This window comes from Canis lupus, chromosome 1 (assembly GCF_048164855.1).
Source record: "Canis lupus baileyi chromosome 1, mCanLup2.hap1, whole genome shotgun sequence".
Classification (NCBI taxonomy): Eukaryota; Metazoa; Chordata; class Mammalia; order Carnivora; family Canidae; genus Canis; species Canis lupus.
In genome coordinates, this window is record NC_132838.1 from 83,220,625 (window position 1) to 83,237,341 (window position 16,717).

At 39.7% G+C, this 16,717-nt stretch overlaps 1 protein-coding gene and 1 long non-coding RNA gene across 5 annotated transcripts in view; one reads left to right on the forward strand and one right to left on the reverse strand.

Annotated features, from left to right (window-relative positions):
* The window catches only part of PCSK5 (proprotein convertase subtilisin/kexin type 5), a 457,779-nt gene that overhangs the window by 146,059 nt on the left and 295,003 nt on the right, over positions 1-16,717 (reverse strand). For 3 of the 4 annotated variants that reach the window (XM_072837738.1, XM_072837739.1, XM_072837740.1), the window contains exons 18-20: positions 13,695-13,792; positions 13,139-13,268; positions 12,607-12,722 (exon numbers count right to left, since the gene is read on the reverse strand). In XM_072837738.1, coding sequence (XP_072693839.1) covers positions 12,607-12,722; positions 13,139-13,268; positions 13,695-13,792 — 344 coding nt within the window. Of the gene's footprint in view, positions 1-6,796; positions 9,422-12,606; positions 12,723-13,138; positions 13,269-13,694; positions 13,793-16,717 lie in introns of those variants that run through there. The other variant, XM_072837741.1, reaches the window with a different exon arrangement.
* LOC140639509 (uncharacterized) overlaps positions 14,903-16,717 on the forward strand; it is a 71,354-nt gene continuing 69,539 nt past the window's right edge. Inside the window, exons 1-2 of the long non-coding RNA XR_012036205.1 lie at positions 14,903-15,069; positions 15,444-15,533. This is a non-coding gene — a long non-coding RNA (uncharacterized lncRNA). The remainder of the gene's footprint in view (positions 15,070-15,443; positions 15,534-16,717) is intronic.

The window sequence follows — 16,717 nt, forward strand, 5'->3', positions numbered from 1 at the left end:
TCTCAGGTACCCCTGATCAAAGAGTTTTCAAACACTATGTGATAGACATTTTGCTGGCTTTATGAGCTATAAGACATTTACGGACTTTGCCCCCATGGAACAAAATTTGGTGAGAATTATATACATCCAACAAATATTCCTACAATTAAGTAGATATTCATAATTGATATGAAAGTAAAGTAGAGGCTTCTAAGAGAGCTTATAATAAGGAGATCTTCAGAAGGTGAAGAAGTGACATTTTAAATTGAGGCCCAGATAGTAAATGTTAGCCAAGGATAGATGATTAGAAATGGGTTAGCATTAAAGTAGGGGAATGGCCTGTGGGAAAGTTATTTTTTTATTTTTTAGATTTTATTTATTTATTAATGAGAGACACACAGAGTGAGAGGTGGAGACACAGACAGAGGGAGAAGCAGGCTTCCTGCAAGAAGCCTGACGCAGGACTCAATCCCCAGGATCATAGCCTGAGCCAAAGGCAGATGCTCAATCACTGAGCCACCCAGATGCCTCTGTGGGAAAGTTTTAAGGCACAAAGCAGAATAAAAAAAAAAAAAAAAAACAGGGAAAGTCAGCATGGCAGGAAAATATGATGGGTTGGAGAGAATGGCATGAGATTATTTTAAAGAAGTGGGGCAGGTTTAGGTTGACTATAGCTATAGGAAGGTATTTCACCTTTATCCAATGTGGCATCAGAAGCCATGGGAGGGTTTTAAACAGTAGAGCCTAGTGTGAGCTTTGAAGTTTTAAAAAGAGTGCTCTGGCTGCTGTGTGGAATAGATTAGAAGAAGTGGAGTGTGGACACAAGGAGTGCATTAGATGAAGCTAGAGAAGAAGTTTTGCAGTTGTCCAGAGGAGAGGTAGCTTCACCCAGAAGTACCTTGATTAGGTTGGGGGCAGTAAAAGTGAAGGGCAGAAAATGAATCCAAAATGTATTTTTGGAAGTAGAGTTGTCTTGACTTGCTGATGGGACAGATGTGGGAGTTGGGAGGGATGGTCAAGATAACTCCTGGCCTCTGCCATGTTTGTGGCTCTTCTCATGACACAAGTCAGTTACAGATCATATTCTTATACACAACAAATGTTTACATTTTCTGAATCGTTTAGACTTTATTATAGTTATGATTCAGGTGTCAAGAAAATCTTGTATAATACCACCTGGAAGGAATATGTTTTACCAGATTTGTCAGAGGAATCTGTATTATGTGATGACTTCATCATTGTAATGTTTCACTGTCTTCCCCGTATCTCCATTCTATTTCTTTCTCATTTTTTCATTTAGGTCTAGAAAATGCAGATTATGGCTTTCCAGACAGAGAAAAATTAGCATGAAAGGAGGCATCACATCTTCATTTCTTAACAGCCACTGTCTCATATCCTTTAGGTCCATTCCAATTTCTTTTGCCCACATGGTCCATTGACTGAAATTAATTCTTGTGATAATATTGATATCTACCCCTAGCTTGGTCACACAATGTGTATGTGGCCATGTGTGTAGTCTTGGGTAGAATGATGCTCTATTCACAAGAGACGGCAGGGGCTCTGAACCAGACATCACCAATGGAAATACATAATCCTCATGAAAGCTCCATGGTCATAACCTGTAGGTAGTTTTGACAGATGTCTTCCTTGGCTCTTGTATTTTTCCTAGAGACTCTGATATTGGATTGTCCAGGTTTAAATTAATCTTGCATCTTCCATTTATCAATGAGGTGCCTTAGGCATTTACCTCATCTGCTTTCCCACTTGTAAAAAGAGGATAAAATCAGGCTATTGGTAGTAATTAGTGGGATAATGCATACCAGGCATTCAGCACAGAACATAGCACGTAGGAAGTACTCCATATGTAGGAGTTACTGTTGTTATTTTCATTATTAGGGAAGAAAGGTGGTAGCACATCACTTTCTTTTCTTTTGCTCTCCTCTAGTAATGATAATTTAGAGGGCAACGTTTTTTTTTTTTTTTATTTTTCCTTAGAAGGAAAAGAGGATTCTGAGAAGGCCCCTATCCCCAAGTATAGTCTTACAGACTATGCCAAATTTGTTGCTCTGGCCATGGACATCACAGTGAAAAGAAGCTACAGGCTGCCTCCTCTCATGTGAGCTATTTTGACAGCTGAGCTCTGCTTAGTACCCTGTCCTTCTATTTAGCTGGCTCAATGTAGTCAGTCCCTGGGAACTGAAGCAAACATGGTCTCCTTAGTATTTTGTCTAAATGAATGCTTTCCATATATGTTGGCAGGAGGCCATGGGTTGACTTGATGGGGTCCCTGAGTAAGTCATTTAGTCTCTCTGGAAAGAGGGTTGATGACTCTATCAAGGAGCTAGAAGGAGGGCAACAGCCCACCCACGGCTTTTGTAAGTTGACCTGTGATCTTTCTATCCCCTCCCTCCAGCTGCCTACCCTGCCCACTCATTGCCATCTCTGTCCACAGGCCCTATAATGGTTTTATGTCCTTGAATCAGTTCTCTTTCTCAAGAATCCTTCAACATCCCCCCCTTCATTGACTTACAAATTCCTGCTTATCTTTCAAGACTCAGGTCAAATGTCATTTCTCACTTAAGCCTTTTTATTCATTCATTCTGCAAACCTTTATCAAGCAAGTCCTGTGCTACACATACAAGCTACAGCTGTGAATAAAACAGACCAGGCCCCAGCTTTCACGGTGCTGGCGTTCTAGTGGAAGAGACTGACAGTAAACAAGTAAATGAACCATAGAATGTCATGTTGTGATAAGTGCTAGGAAAAGACTAGAAAAGGTGGGCAGGTGTGGGATGAGTGGTGGAGGGAGCTGCTTTCCAAGGGAGCTATTTTTGAACTAATAAGACCTTCAGAATGAGGAGAAACCAGCCATGTGAAGAGCAGGGGTCTTGATGCACAAACATGTTAGTTTTGTTTGAAGAACAAAAAGAAAGTTGTTATGACTGGAACATGATTAGCAAGGGGGAAGGGACACAAGAAGTGATGAGAAAGATCTTAGGTACAGAGTTCAGATTTGACCCTGAGTGAATAAGAAGAAAGGGGAGAGGTCCGATTTTTGTGTTGGTAATAGCGCTCTGCTATCCCTGTGACAGTGGGGCAGGACAGAAGAGGAGGCCTAGTTGGAGGCTCCTGCAGTAGTCCTAGATGGAGATGATGGTAGCTTAACCCAGAATTACAACTGTTGGGCCATTTAGAAATTTATTGTGGAGATTTGGTTAATGGGACTCTGCTAATGGATTGGATTTGGGGCAAAAAAAGAAGAGTTACTAGGATTTGGATTTAAGCAACTGGGTGGCTGGGGTGTAATGCCATTCATGGGGTAGGAGATACTTGGAGATAATATTTATTATTATCAGAGGAGTCTGGAGTCTGTTTTGGACAGGTTAATTTTGAAATGCCTGTTAGCTATCTGAAGGGAAATGTCACATAGCTATTTGGAACTACAGGTAGAAATCTTGAGGGAAGAGTTCAGGAATATATTCCCCACTCCCAGCGTGAATAGTGAATTTCTGCCTCCTCTGCAGAGTTATATTAAGATCCCAACAGATCCTAGGTTCTCCTGCCTCTGTAGGTCCATCATGTCAAACATATTAAAATTAACCTTTATCCTACATTAAATTTAATTATAGGTGGTTCCTTAAGAGCTGAGTTGCAATCGACTAGTTTGACATGTTGCATTCTGTAGATATTAAAATATCATCTGATTTTGCACATTTCAGAGGTAACGATTTTTAATGAAGCACAGTATTTTTGGAAGCCTTTAGGAAGCTCCTAGTAAGGATATGGAAACTTTAGCACTTTTTTTTTTAAATTTTTATTTATTTTTGATAGTCACAGAGAGAGAGAGGCAGAGACATAGGCAGTGGGAGAAGCAGGCTCCATGCACCGGGAGCCCGATGTGGGATTTGATCCCGGGTCTCCAGGATCGCGCCCTGGGCCAAAGGCAGGCGCCAAACCGCTGCGCCACCCAGGGATCCCGAAACTTTAGCACTTAATTGGTAAAGTGAGCTTGCTCCTTCAGACTGCCCCACAATATTTTTATGCCCTTTGAAAGGCACTTAAATAGATTCATTTCACAATCCTGTGTTTTTGTGTCTGTGCCATCCCCCCATTAGACTATCAGCTTGTAGAGGACAAGAACCACCTCAGAGCTTCTAATATGATAGGGACTTACTATTTATGGAAGCAATTAAGTTGAGCTTAAAGAGAAAAAGCCAAGTCTAGGAGGGATCCAGTGTGTCTTCTACCTGCAATTGAGAAAGGGCTCTTAACCTTGCCTTGCGGCATGTGTCATATGGACTTGTTTTTTTCTCTGGCATTCTTCAGAAGGAGGCAGTGTTGTGCAGAAGATTGATGTTGAGGGCTCCAGTCCCAACCACACCCTTTACTAGCTGTAAATCTTGCAACAAGACGTTAATCTCTACAGGCCTTTGAGTTTCTGTGGGCCAAATTAAAGCCATTTTAGTAAAACTCTGTCAGTCTTAAAATATCATATTCTTAAAAAATGTATTCTTTCCTAAAATTAAAAAAAAATCATACATTTTAGGCCTGAGGAAATGTTTCTGGCAATTTCTCAAAGTAGGGATGCAAAAAATCCCTACTTTTGTTGCCTGATACCAGGCTTGGGAAAAGCAATTGCCCTTCCAAATTGCCTCCTGTCGAGAGGAGACCTTGCAAGAAGAGGCTTCAGTAATATGAAAAACCTCCTTCTAAGTCCTTTGAAGTTAGAGTGGAAAGGAACTGCTGGCATTCCCAGGTCCCAGGTCCCAGGCTGGCCCTCTGAGACTTTGTGATGCTGCATACCTGCATCCTTTTTGTCCAAGAATTGACTCTGGGCCAGATCTTCACCTCTCATGATGAAGAGGAGACATGATTATGTGCATTACAGCCCCACCTCTGGTGCCAAGTAGCTCCAATGAGCCACAGTGAAATTCAGTCCATCTTGGCTATGCCCCGATCCATTTGTCAATGGCTCCAAAGGATACTGCCGAGAACTTCAGATTTTATGGGTTTGCAACAAAAATAACATTTGGACAGGGCTGTCAACTAGAAGCAGGTTTACACTTTCTGCCATTGATACATACTGATTTGGGGTCCAGGGGCCAGCTTGGGCCAGGTGAGGTCAAGCTGTGGATGACCTTTGAGTTTCCTCTACCATTTTGTGTTAGAGGGTGGAAGGAGGGACCGTTGAGCTGGCTAGGCCATAGTTTAAAGTTGCCTCCAATTTTCTTCATATTTATCAAGCTGCTATCTGTTATTGCTCTTTGCATGAAGCTGAATGAGGATATGAAAGCAGTTAAGAATACCTGCCTACTTATATGTTAGCTGCCTGATATTTCCTTGCACTCAGTTGGCAGGTTCCTCAAAATGAAGAGTAGAGTGCTGAGTGGAAAACAGTGAGTCTGATAGAAGAGGTCAGCAGCAGGCAATAAGCCCCTTAACACTGGGGTGAAAAGTGAGGCAAGTCTGATCCATCCACAGATGGATGCTGGTGATTAGCAAGGTCTGCCACAGATGTGGGCACTGAGGTTGGGACTATTCATCTTTTGGAAAGCACAGAAATGTAGATCCTTCCTGACTAATCCATTCAACGTTGAATACTGTTCTTTGTAGCAGTTTGACAAAACCATTCAAACAATTGACTTGCTTCCCCGAACTCTCTTCTATAGCAAGTTTGCTGGTATAGTCTTCCTTCTCTTGTCCCACCTACTTAGTTAAGCCTCAGCCATAGCTCCAGGACCAATCCTAGTTCCTGAAATTTGCTAATGTTAATTGTCTTAGCGTTAAATTTTATTTCTATTGTTCTGTCTGGTTACTTAATCCCAATTTATTCCAAGCCCATCTGCCTCAGTTCTCTTGCTTATAAACAGAAGGTAATGTTAATTTGTAAACAGAGCATACCTCTACTTTAGAGTTTTTGTGAGAATTAAGAGAATTTTCATTAGTGTGCATATACTCTGTATTCCCACATTGTGCACGATGTACTAAGTGTTCAATAAAATCCGTTCCCCGCCCTGTCCCCCCATCCTCATAATGAGATTTCATGGCAGCAGAGGTTCTCTCTTGCATCATTTTGTATCCCTAGATCTTTAATCCTAGTTGAAGTTCAATTTGCTTTCACTGATTCTCATTTCTCTTCCTAAAAGGTAGGGCATTAGACCTTCAAAGCCAGTGCCTGCATCTCATTCAGGGTTCATGAGGATCTATAATCCATGGTGGTTCTTTGCTAACCTTACAGTCCCAACCTGTGGCATGTACTGGAGATTTAATTTAGACCAAGTTACCTTCTAGATATTCAGGGCTTCAGCCACTGTCAATTGTACACAAGACGTCAGCAAATTGAACAAAGTCTTTTCCCCTTTCAACGCTCTAATGCTCCCGACCTGCTCATGCACTGTCCTTTGGCCTCCACTCCTTCATACACCCTAGTGAGTGTGCAGTAGTCCATATCCCAGGGGATGTGTGTTGGGGGAAGCCCAGGGAAAAAAGCCCCGATGGCCCAGTCTCTGGGCCTGGCATCTGCATGATCTGCTAAACAGTGTGCCGAGCTTTTATAGATTTTTAAAATTCACTTGCTTTCTTAAATGGGATATAACATCCATTCAGGACCAAGTCTAACTTCTTCCTTTCTCATACTGATGTTACTTTGTCTCTCCTTTTCAACTTCTTCCTCTGCTCATCCTTTCCTTTCCAACTTTATTTAGATGCTCTGTCCATTTCCATCCTTTTCTTCATATCCAGCCTCTATGTGGAAACAGAAGTTTCTCCTTATCTCACCCTTTCAGAGATATTTACACATGGGTATGAACAGATCAGATAAACAGGAACTTAGGTTAATTTAATAGAAAAAATAAAATATGGAATAACATTGATTTTGGCCAGTATCAATTACAACCATTCTACTATATTTTACAAAAAAACAACTGAACATTTTACACATGTACAGTATTTTTCAGTAAAAGTGGATTTGGATTTAACAGTGGATCACTAATTAAAAATAAAAGGATAAAAGGAAACAGAAGATAGGACTTTTGTCTCTAGAAGGTTAGAGCATTTGTTAAGTCTCCAAACTTTGTACTATCCATTACATATATCTCATTATGAATATATATATTTATACATAATATATAACATTAACTTAAACTTTGAAAGCATTATGTTCTAGTTAATAATATTCTGTAGATAAACGAGGCAGTAACACACTAGTAGTTAAACCAGTATTTCCATGATGTGCGCCTGCATGGTTGGTGGGAAATGGAACACATATTGGTAGATCCCAATGAATTTGGCTGTCATATTAATGGTTATTTGTCTAAAAATACAGACATCATTTTAATATTTCCTATCACAGTAACTTCGTGCCTCAAATAGTATGGGCAGGTTTAGTAAAATGGATTCCTTTGCAGGCAAATCTGGTTTTGCCATCTGCTTGACCTTGCTTTAGACTTGCACTTACATTTGTCCGTTTAGAGATTGTGCCTTTAAATGTGAGACACTATCTGTCATAATCTGGATTAATTTACTTTCTTCAGGTAAGAAGGGCATGCAGTGTTAGGAAAACAAGTTGCTCAGTAAAATCAACTGATTTCCTAGTCACTTATAAATCATTATGTGACTCAGTATCACTATAATGCCATTAAGAAGATCATTAGACTATAATTATTCACCTTAGGTCAGACATTAACTTTGATGTCTAGGAATGAATATTTTCAAGGTAGGACTTTCACTAGCTTGTTGTTTGGATGGGGACCTTAGCATCCACTTCCCAGTTCCTTCCTCAAATAATCTATGTTGATATCATCCTTGTTCTTGGCTGTGAGGCTAGTGACATCTTGAAAGTGAGGCTCTCAAATCATAAAGCCTGCAAGATGGCTGACCACTCCAAAGCAAATGAGGTCACCAATGGGGCTCTGATATGAAAACTGAAGAAACTTTATATGAATCTATCCTCCCCTAAATAGAGAAACTCAGAATTGGTAAAAAGATCTATCAGGCATCATTTCTAACCACTGATCCAAAATAGTTTTTACATAATTCAGTCTGCTAGATTCCAGGATGTTTTTAAGAGCTGTAGAAAACCGGTGAGGATATTTCCAAGAAAACAGACGATCTCATTGACATCCAGTGGACAGATGTATCATAGCACGGTTATAGAGGGACAGAAGAATGGGAAATAACAAAACCAGGAGGGTACAATCATGCCACCCATGTTCAATTTCCAGTTTTATTTTCTTAAAATGACAAAATAAAACTTCTAATAAGCACCATTGAAAAACGTTGCTTGGCCAACTTGGGCACAAGCTTAAATATTAAATAATTCCATTTCTTAAAAAATACAGGACCTTTTAGAAGCTATTGACTCCAAGAAGAAATTTCCCGCATCATATCCAAAATGCTTCCCATCACAACAAATGGAATTTTTGATGGCCTTAAAAAAAAGTGCTATGGGGATAATGGCCATATAGCACCAGGAGATCGTGCAGGATCTACAAAGTGAACACTCTGGATTTCAGGGGAGCTGGATCAGTCCCAGTTATTTTGTGTAACTTTGTATTCTGTCCATCACCAATTTGACTATGCAGAGTGATCCCATTTGACCAGCTGTGTGTAAAATAACCCAATCTGCAAAGCCAAAGCCAGTAGCAGCAAGTCTATCTGATGAAACCAGTGGAGCAGACTTATCAAGTGAGTATAATGCCAAAACCAGCACATAATGCATGAAGTAAATTATGTGTGGAAAGGATCAATGTTCAACTGTGAAAAACTAAGACAAACAACCCTGAATACAACTCTGCGGGATGTTCTTAATGCCCTTAGGTCCACTTTTCTGCCATTTCCCCAACAGTGGACTCAAGCATGAAAAATGACAGATGCAAGAGCTTTCTCTTTGATTTTGATCTATGTCTGCTCTTGTGATGTTTTTGAAAGATATTTTTAGGCGTCTCAAAGGGGAAACAAGCAAGTAAATGCAAAGGGGAAAAAAATGGACCTTCAAAACCAGGGCAGGAAATCAAATCATTACTTTAACGTCAAATTTTGGCATCAAATGCTTTGGTCATACAATACTGTCTCTGTGGTTCTGGCTGTTTAGCACTAAACACCCAGTTATAAAAGGTAGGCTTGTTGTAGGTTTATTTTTTTTTCCATTTAAGTTCTGACAAAACAGTTCACCATCTCCCTGTACAAATTTGAGAGAGAGAGAAAAAGAGAGCAAAAAAGAGAGAGGTGGCTTGCTTTTTTTTTTTTTTTGCTTGTTTTTTTTCTTTTTAATAATAATATGGAGTAATCTATAAGTCTACAGGAACAAAGAAATCTAGGATGGCCGCTCAGCCTTGGAATGTACATGTTTTGCAGCAAAGTTGTTGAAGAACCTTCCGCTGGCACAGATTGTTCTTTTTCACTAGCATACAGAAGCCTCCTTCGGCCCAGGACTCTTCCGTTGCTTTTCCAGGAAGTCAGCAAGACAGAGGGGGAGTTGAGGACGAGAGCAGCATGATGTACACACGGAAGAAGGTTTTGATTGGCCAGAGAGGCAGATTGGGGGATTGGAAGAGATCATTGAGGAGCAGTCAACAAGGAGGAAATTTGGTCCACCCAAAGTGATTTCAGTCAACAGCATTGTTTTTCAAGGAGAGAGATTGCGGTCCAGTGGTAAATGTGATTGGTGTCCATTTATGAAAGGAAAAAAAGATTTGAAAAAAGAATAAATTAGAAATCAATAATAATATAAGCAAGGAACTTGTCTTCTCAGGATTACCTAGAGCAGAGAGTATACAGTCATTTATACTATATTTCATTGAGTCCAAGACACTGGATTTAAGATGCATCACTATTTTAAGTGGCATCAAGAAAAAACATGTTTCATGCTTCTTACTACATGGTGACACAATAGTCTCCTCAATTAGAATATTAACTTTGTGCTTATGGAAATATTAGTTAAGCATTAGTTACATAACAGGCTGTTTTGTTTCGGTAATTATACAGAAACTCTTCCTTTGAAGATTAAACAATTTTTTGAAGCTATTTTGAACTATAATTAAATTCAACACAAGAAGTAGTAACCATGTGGTTACTCAGTGGACTAGACAGCTCTGTGACTAAGTCACAGGCAATGACAGTATGTCATATCAAGCTCCTGGACAAGTGATTGTAAGCTGCCATAAATTATAAGATGCATCTGATTTCAGAGATGTTAAAATGTTAAAAAAAAGGTATGTCTTAGAATCATTGAAATATGACTCGTTGAAAGAGAATAAATTACAAACCCATAAATGTAATTGCTATGTGATCTGAAAAGCCTGGTGAGCCATAAGTGATCTCATTATTTAGCTGACCTAAAATGGACGCATTACAAATTATGGTTCTTCATTTTCTACTCTTGCCCACATTCCTGGACATTCCACTTCTACCAAAGTGCCATCTGGCATAACTCATCCCACATTTACCGTGGTTTAGAGAAATATCACAGTTAAAATATCACCAATGTGGCCATGCCTGGCATCAAGTGCTATGGGTGAAAATTTCAAGTGACTGTGGATCTTCTGAGTTTAGAAAAATACTCCTCTGTTTTGTTATTAATTTAAAAAGTCTGGTCAAATCCAGCTATTGGGGAACATATTTTTAAGTAAAAAGTGGTATTTCCATGGTCCCTGGAGGGCCATCACCCCAACCCTCTATGCCTGTGAGAACAGAGCCTGAGTGGGCCTGTGCCATCCCTGCTAGATCAACCCTACAGCCAAGAAACCATGAAAATGCAAAGTCAGCTATGATACTCTGTAGAAATGAGACCATAAATGATCTACATGAGCCATCGTGTGCCCAGTTCTTTCAGACATCTTTTTGAAATTTCGCATAGGAAGTTTTAGAATAACCATACAAGGTCAATAGGATTAGCCTACTCATTTTTACAGATGAAGGAAGTGAGGCCCAGAAAAGTTTATCACCTGCTTGAGACCTGGAGCCTAGGAATGAATGACCATATTCTGACTCCTGAATCCATATTCTCCCAGAGCACTGTTCTACCTCTTGTGAAATTTCCTCTTCTTCCCATTCAGAGGAAGACAAAGAATAAAACAAGGGAAGTGCCCTTGCCCAGGAAGACTGTTCCAAATGCAGACTTTATTATTCTCCTTTCATAACAATCCAAGGATATTTAAAAACAACAATGGTTTGAAATGATTTCTTTTTATGTTACTAAGGTACATGTCTGCATAACGTTCAGGCTCACATTTCAGGGACCCTTCTGTGTGAATTATACCAAGGGTCAAAGTTCATAAAATGTTAAAGTTGGAATAACTTAAATTCATTTATTTATAAATGGGGAAGCTGAGGGTAGAAAATTGAGAGAACTTGGATTTGCCAAGTTGTCAGGGGGAACGGAGTAAGCCAGAGATTCCCAAATCTGGATGCACATTAGAAACACTTCAGAAGCTTCTAAAAATATCCACACTTAGATAGCACCCCAAGACCAATTTACTATGAATCTTCAGGGAAGGTGTATGGTCCTGGCATTTTGGTTGAGAGCCACATGTGCAAAGAAAAGGTAAATGGATTAATGTTTAGAATTAAAGTCTTCAGTTCTACACTTAGGTCTATCATTAATTCCTTGCCTTTCAGGTTTAATGAAAGATTCAGGTACCATCTGAGTATAATTTACATATCAAAATTTTGAGTAATCCCAATAAAAGGAGTGGCAATAAACTGGCATCTTCACATGATAGAATATTATGCTGCAATTAAAAATGAAGGTTTTGGGGACTTTGTAGACAAGGATGCTTATGTCTAATGATGAGTACAAATAGCAGGATAGAAACCTCCATGTGCATGATGTCTAAAAAGCCTGGTCAATAGTACATATGGCAAAGGATGGGAAAGAAATACATGAAAAAACTAATTGGAAAAGATTGCATATTACATTCCAACTACATAGCGTTCTGGAAAAGGCAAATCTATGGAGACAGTAAAAAAAAAAATTAGGGGGCAGGGAGGGAGGAAAAGGTAGAGAGGATTTTTAGGGACATGAAAGTGTTCTGTATGGAACTACAATTAGGGATTCATACCCTTATACATTTGTCCAAATCCATAGAGTGTTCAACACCAAGAGTGAACGTTAATGTAAACCATGGACTTTGGGAGATAACGATGAGTCAGTGAAGGTTTACTGATTATAACAAATGTAACCACTTTGGTGTAGGAGGCTGAAAGTGGGAGAGGGTGAGGGTGTGTGTGTGTGTGTGTGTGTGTGTGTGTGTGTGTTTGTGCGTGCGCGCATGTGCTGCGGTGGTGGTGGGGCAGTCAGGGCATATATGGCATCTCTGTACTTTCTGCTTAATTTTGCTGTGAGCCTAAAGCTCTAAATCAAAAAAAAAAAACCCACATAACTACATAACTAGTGCCATCTTTGCCGGTGGAATGGTAGGTAATTTATTTCTCCTTTTAATTAAAAGAAATAAACCAAAACCCAAACCCACTGAGGATGTGAATTCAAGATGAATGAGCTCTAACAAGATACTGGGCATGTTCTATCTGACTCATGCTTGATAGTTTCTTTCAGTGGAAATATATTTGATCTTAACGTAAAAAGAGGACCCTTTGCTCAGAGGATCGAAATGAACAGTTTGTACTCACCGTCCTTGCAGATGGCTCCCATCTGACATGTCCCTAAGTCTAGGAGATACCCACTGAGGCAGCTCGTACAGTTCTTGAAGCCTGGACCATTGCATGTCAAACAGCTAGCATCACATCTACGGGAAAAGGTATAATTCATGCTTTCACACATTGTGTGCAAGAAAAGATGTTTGCTATCAACCTCTTAATAATGCTTTAAACTTAATTTTCCCTTTGAAGATGACACAGAAACCTCTTCTTACCAAACTTGCTATGTTTGGCAACATTAAAGAAAATCCAGCAGGTAGACTGATTTTAAATGGGGGAACACAGTCCTTGAAACAGAAATATTACTTTCAAGGTTTTAAAGTGCTCCTGAGACAAAACCCCAAAAATATTCAAGGTAGGTTGGGTTAAAGCTGCAGGGCAGTATCCACAGGTAAAATGTGGAAACTTGCTTCCTCAGTAATAATTGTTTTGTATTATTTACGGAGGCGGTCAAATAAGGAACTTGGTGATCAAGTGCTAGGGCTGAGGGGGCTGATCCACTTACTTTTTGCAGGATTTGTATCCGTTCTCTGAAGAGTGGTCAAAGTAGTAGCTGAGACTACAGCTCTGCACGCATCTCCCATCCTCCATGAAGTAGCTTTCCGTGCAGTTAATACACCCATCAGCGCCTGGCCCTTAAATGCAAGACGAATGCCAAGAAACAGAAACAAAATCTCAGAAGAGCTTGCACAAGGTGCTGCTCCTTGTGTGGCTGGTGAAAATGTCATGTTAAGAGTCCCCATTTCCTATTAGTGCTTTTTTCTTACATTCTGGGGGAGGGGGGCTGCTCCCATTTTAAACTGGACCCATTTTCCAAAAACACTGTATCTCTTTGGCAAGTGGAGGAGACCTCACTGGGATGTTTAAGTGTCTCAACAAGGACCCAGTGCACATGACTGACTCTACGAGAATACGTGCATGGGTACTGGGGGAGAAAAGGATTTCTCCAGCATTTACTTTACAAGTATCTGGTGGGTTTGTATGAGCGATGGCTAAAAACAAAGCCACACAAGCCAAACCAGAGCCAAGGGAATGAACAACAGGGCTGGGGGACTAGGTACCAGCACAGGTGGCGCAGAAGCGGTGGCAGGGCTGACAGTCCTGGCCATTGAAGTACTGCCCATCCTCACAGGTGATGGAACACCGGGATCCCTGCAGGCTGAAGACACAGACACAGACACTGTGATCAAGGTGAAGAGGTAATGACTCCCCAGCTCTATATGCAACAAATACAGCTCCTCCCCGAGACCAGGGGCTTGGCAAAGCTTCAAAGCTGGGGAAATGGTCCCCTTCCCTTCTTTTTATCCTTCCTGATGCCTATAATGATGGCTGTGGTTTGTAGCATGTGCTGCAAGCCTTGTGGATGTTCTTCTTCATTGTCCGGCTGGCTGGCACATCCCTTCTTTGTTCCCCAACTTAACTACCTGGATGTTCTGAACAGTAATTTATTGACAAAACTCATTACCTAACATATACATCTGACAATGGTGTAATCCAGACCTACCATATAATAAATCTCAAAGTTGTTTTCTAATTATAGGAATACATGGTAAAAATGAATTACAACTGAATGAAGGGCACAGTGATCTCTGGCTAGCCTACACTCCCAGGAGTAGCTATTTTTGTTTTTATTTCTGGTCTTTGTTGTCCTACTGGCTGCCATCAAAACAACACAATTGTAATACATGTTGCCTCTATTTCCTGATTTCCTTTGAATTCCAGTGAAGAATTTAGTAAAATGACCCTATCTATACAGCTGAATCCCCAAACACTCCAACTCTTCTTAATTGTATTATTGTTCCCAGGTGTTCTCTATACCATATTTTCTCCATTTAGCACTCTTGGTATCTATTGTAGTTGCCAGGATGTTGAATGAGGAATGCGCATTTTTTCTCTCTTCTAATTTCTATCAATTGTGATAGCTTTCATAGTGTACAGATTGATTCTTGAAATTAAAAAAAACATAGAAATTATGACCTTTAATATACAAATATTGGTCACTGAATCAGTAGTGTGATTGGAACTATAGGTTAGCACTTGTTTTTTTTTTTTTTTTTTTAAAGATTTTATTTATTTATTCATGATAGACACAGAGAGAGAGAGGCAGAGACACAGGCAGAGAGAGAAGCAGGCTCCATGCACCGGGAGCCTGACGTGGGATTCGATCCCGGGTCTCCAGGATCGCGCCCTGGGTCAAAGGCAGGCGCTAAACCACTGCGCCACCCAGGGATCCCTAGGTTAGCACTTGTAATTCTGTATCACCAGATAGAGGATTCTACAAGATGGGTATCTAAGCAACAGGGTCAAATGGTTTTTATTCTCTTAGACTCTTGGTATTGCTCCAATTCACATCTTATTTGAGTGTGCTTTGTATTTGGATCACACTAACTTGGAGAAGGAAAATTTATTTTTCCCTATTGGAAAGAAAATAAACAGGTAAATAAGGATCCCAAACAGGTTTGTTAACATTTTAACCTACTTCCATCCAATTTGATGTGTATGTATCTTTTCTTTGTTCTTAGCCACTACTAAAAAACTTTCAGGTCTCTTGAGGCCAAAATGATCGACCCTCAAAGCCTGCAAGGAAAAGACAGGCAATCTCAAAGAGATGGAGGGCAGCATAACTCAAAGTGTACTCCATTCACAGATCTTACTGGCCAGGGACAGATAGATGTCACTTAAAAAGCCAATAAAAGAAAATCCCTTTCTGTAGAATTGGAAAAAAGGACATTGCATTAAATGGATCCTTTCGTGGGAGGAAATTGGACCACCTAAAAAACTTCTCAAAGTTTTTTTTTTTTTTTTTAAAGCTTCCCAGTTTTCCTAATAAAGGACATTCCTTCTGAGGTTGGAATGTATTCAGCATGAGACAGGCTGTGCTGTGCGAGGAAGGAATGGACGTAAGTGGGTCGTGCAACAGAGCAGGCACCGTGTACACTCTGAATCCTGCCTCTGCTTCCAAAACACAATGGTGGAGTGGCTAACCGGCCTGATAGGGTGGACACCTGGGTTCTTTCTGTGATAAATTGGCTAGGTCAGAACTGTGCTGTCCCACATACTTGAGCCCCAATGACCCCCGAGCACTTCAAATGTGGTTAGTGTGGTGCAAGAATGGAATTTTAAACTTTATTTAGTTTTAATTAATTTCAGTCTAAATCTTACAAATTGGCCCTTGGCTCAATGACTGGCCAAATTCTGAGTAAGTCTGGAACATCCTGGCTACGTAAAATCTACTTTGACTAAACTTTGTAAAGATCTAAATAGAAATCAAGTATTTCTTATCAAACACTACTGTTCCAAGTTGAGATGTGCCATGCACTTTAGAGGTAAAATGCATACCAGATTTCGAAGACTTGGTATGACAACAAAAAAGAATGTAAAATATCTTGCTAGGTCTTTTATATTGATTACATGTTGAAATGATAATATTTTGAATATATTTGGTTAATATTTTAAAAAATTTCACCCTTATCTTTTTACTTCTTTTAATGTGGCTACTGCCATATTTAAAATGAACATATTCTCGTATTTCTATTGGGAGTGCTGGTTAACTTACTCAGTAAAATGTTCCCTAAGAAATACAGTTGAATTGGCTCTTGAACAACATGTGTTTGAACTGCACGAGCCCATTTATAAGTGGATTATTTTCGATAAAGTACGGTGCTCTAAATATATTTTCCTTATAATTTTCCCAATATTTTCTCTTCTCTAGGCTTACTTTATTGTAAGAATATAGTATATAATATACTAACACAAAATATGTGTTAGTTGACTGTTATTTGTAAGACTTTTGGTCAAAAGTAGTAATTGGTAGTTATATAGTTAAGAGTAACTTAAGGAATTAAAAGTAATCCGTGATTTTCAACTGTAGGAGGATGGGGTCTCTAACCCCTGAGTTGTGCAAGGGTATAACCATATAGAAAATAATCATAAATCATCTTTTATTTCTCATGGGCCAGTTATGTGTCTGATCCCATAGCTGATTAGTAGAAAACAGTTTGAGCCCCTATCTTGTCTCCCTTCTTTTTATTAAAAAAATCAATCTGCTCCTCCAAAAAGAAGACTGATATTAAGATTGAAAATC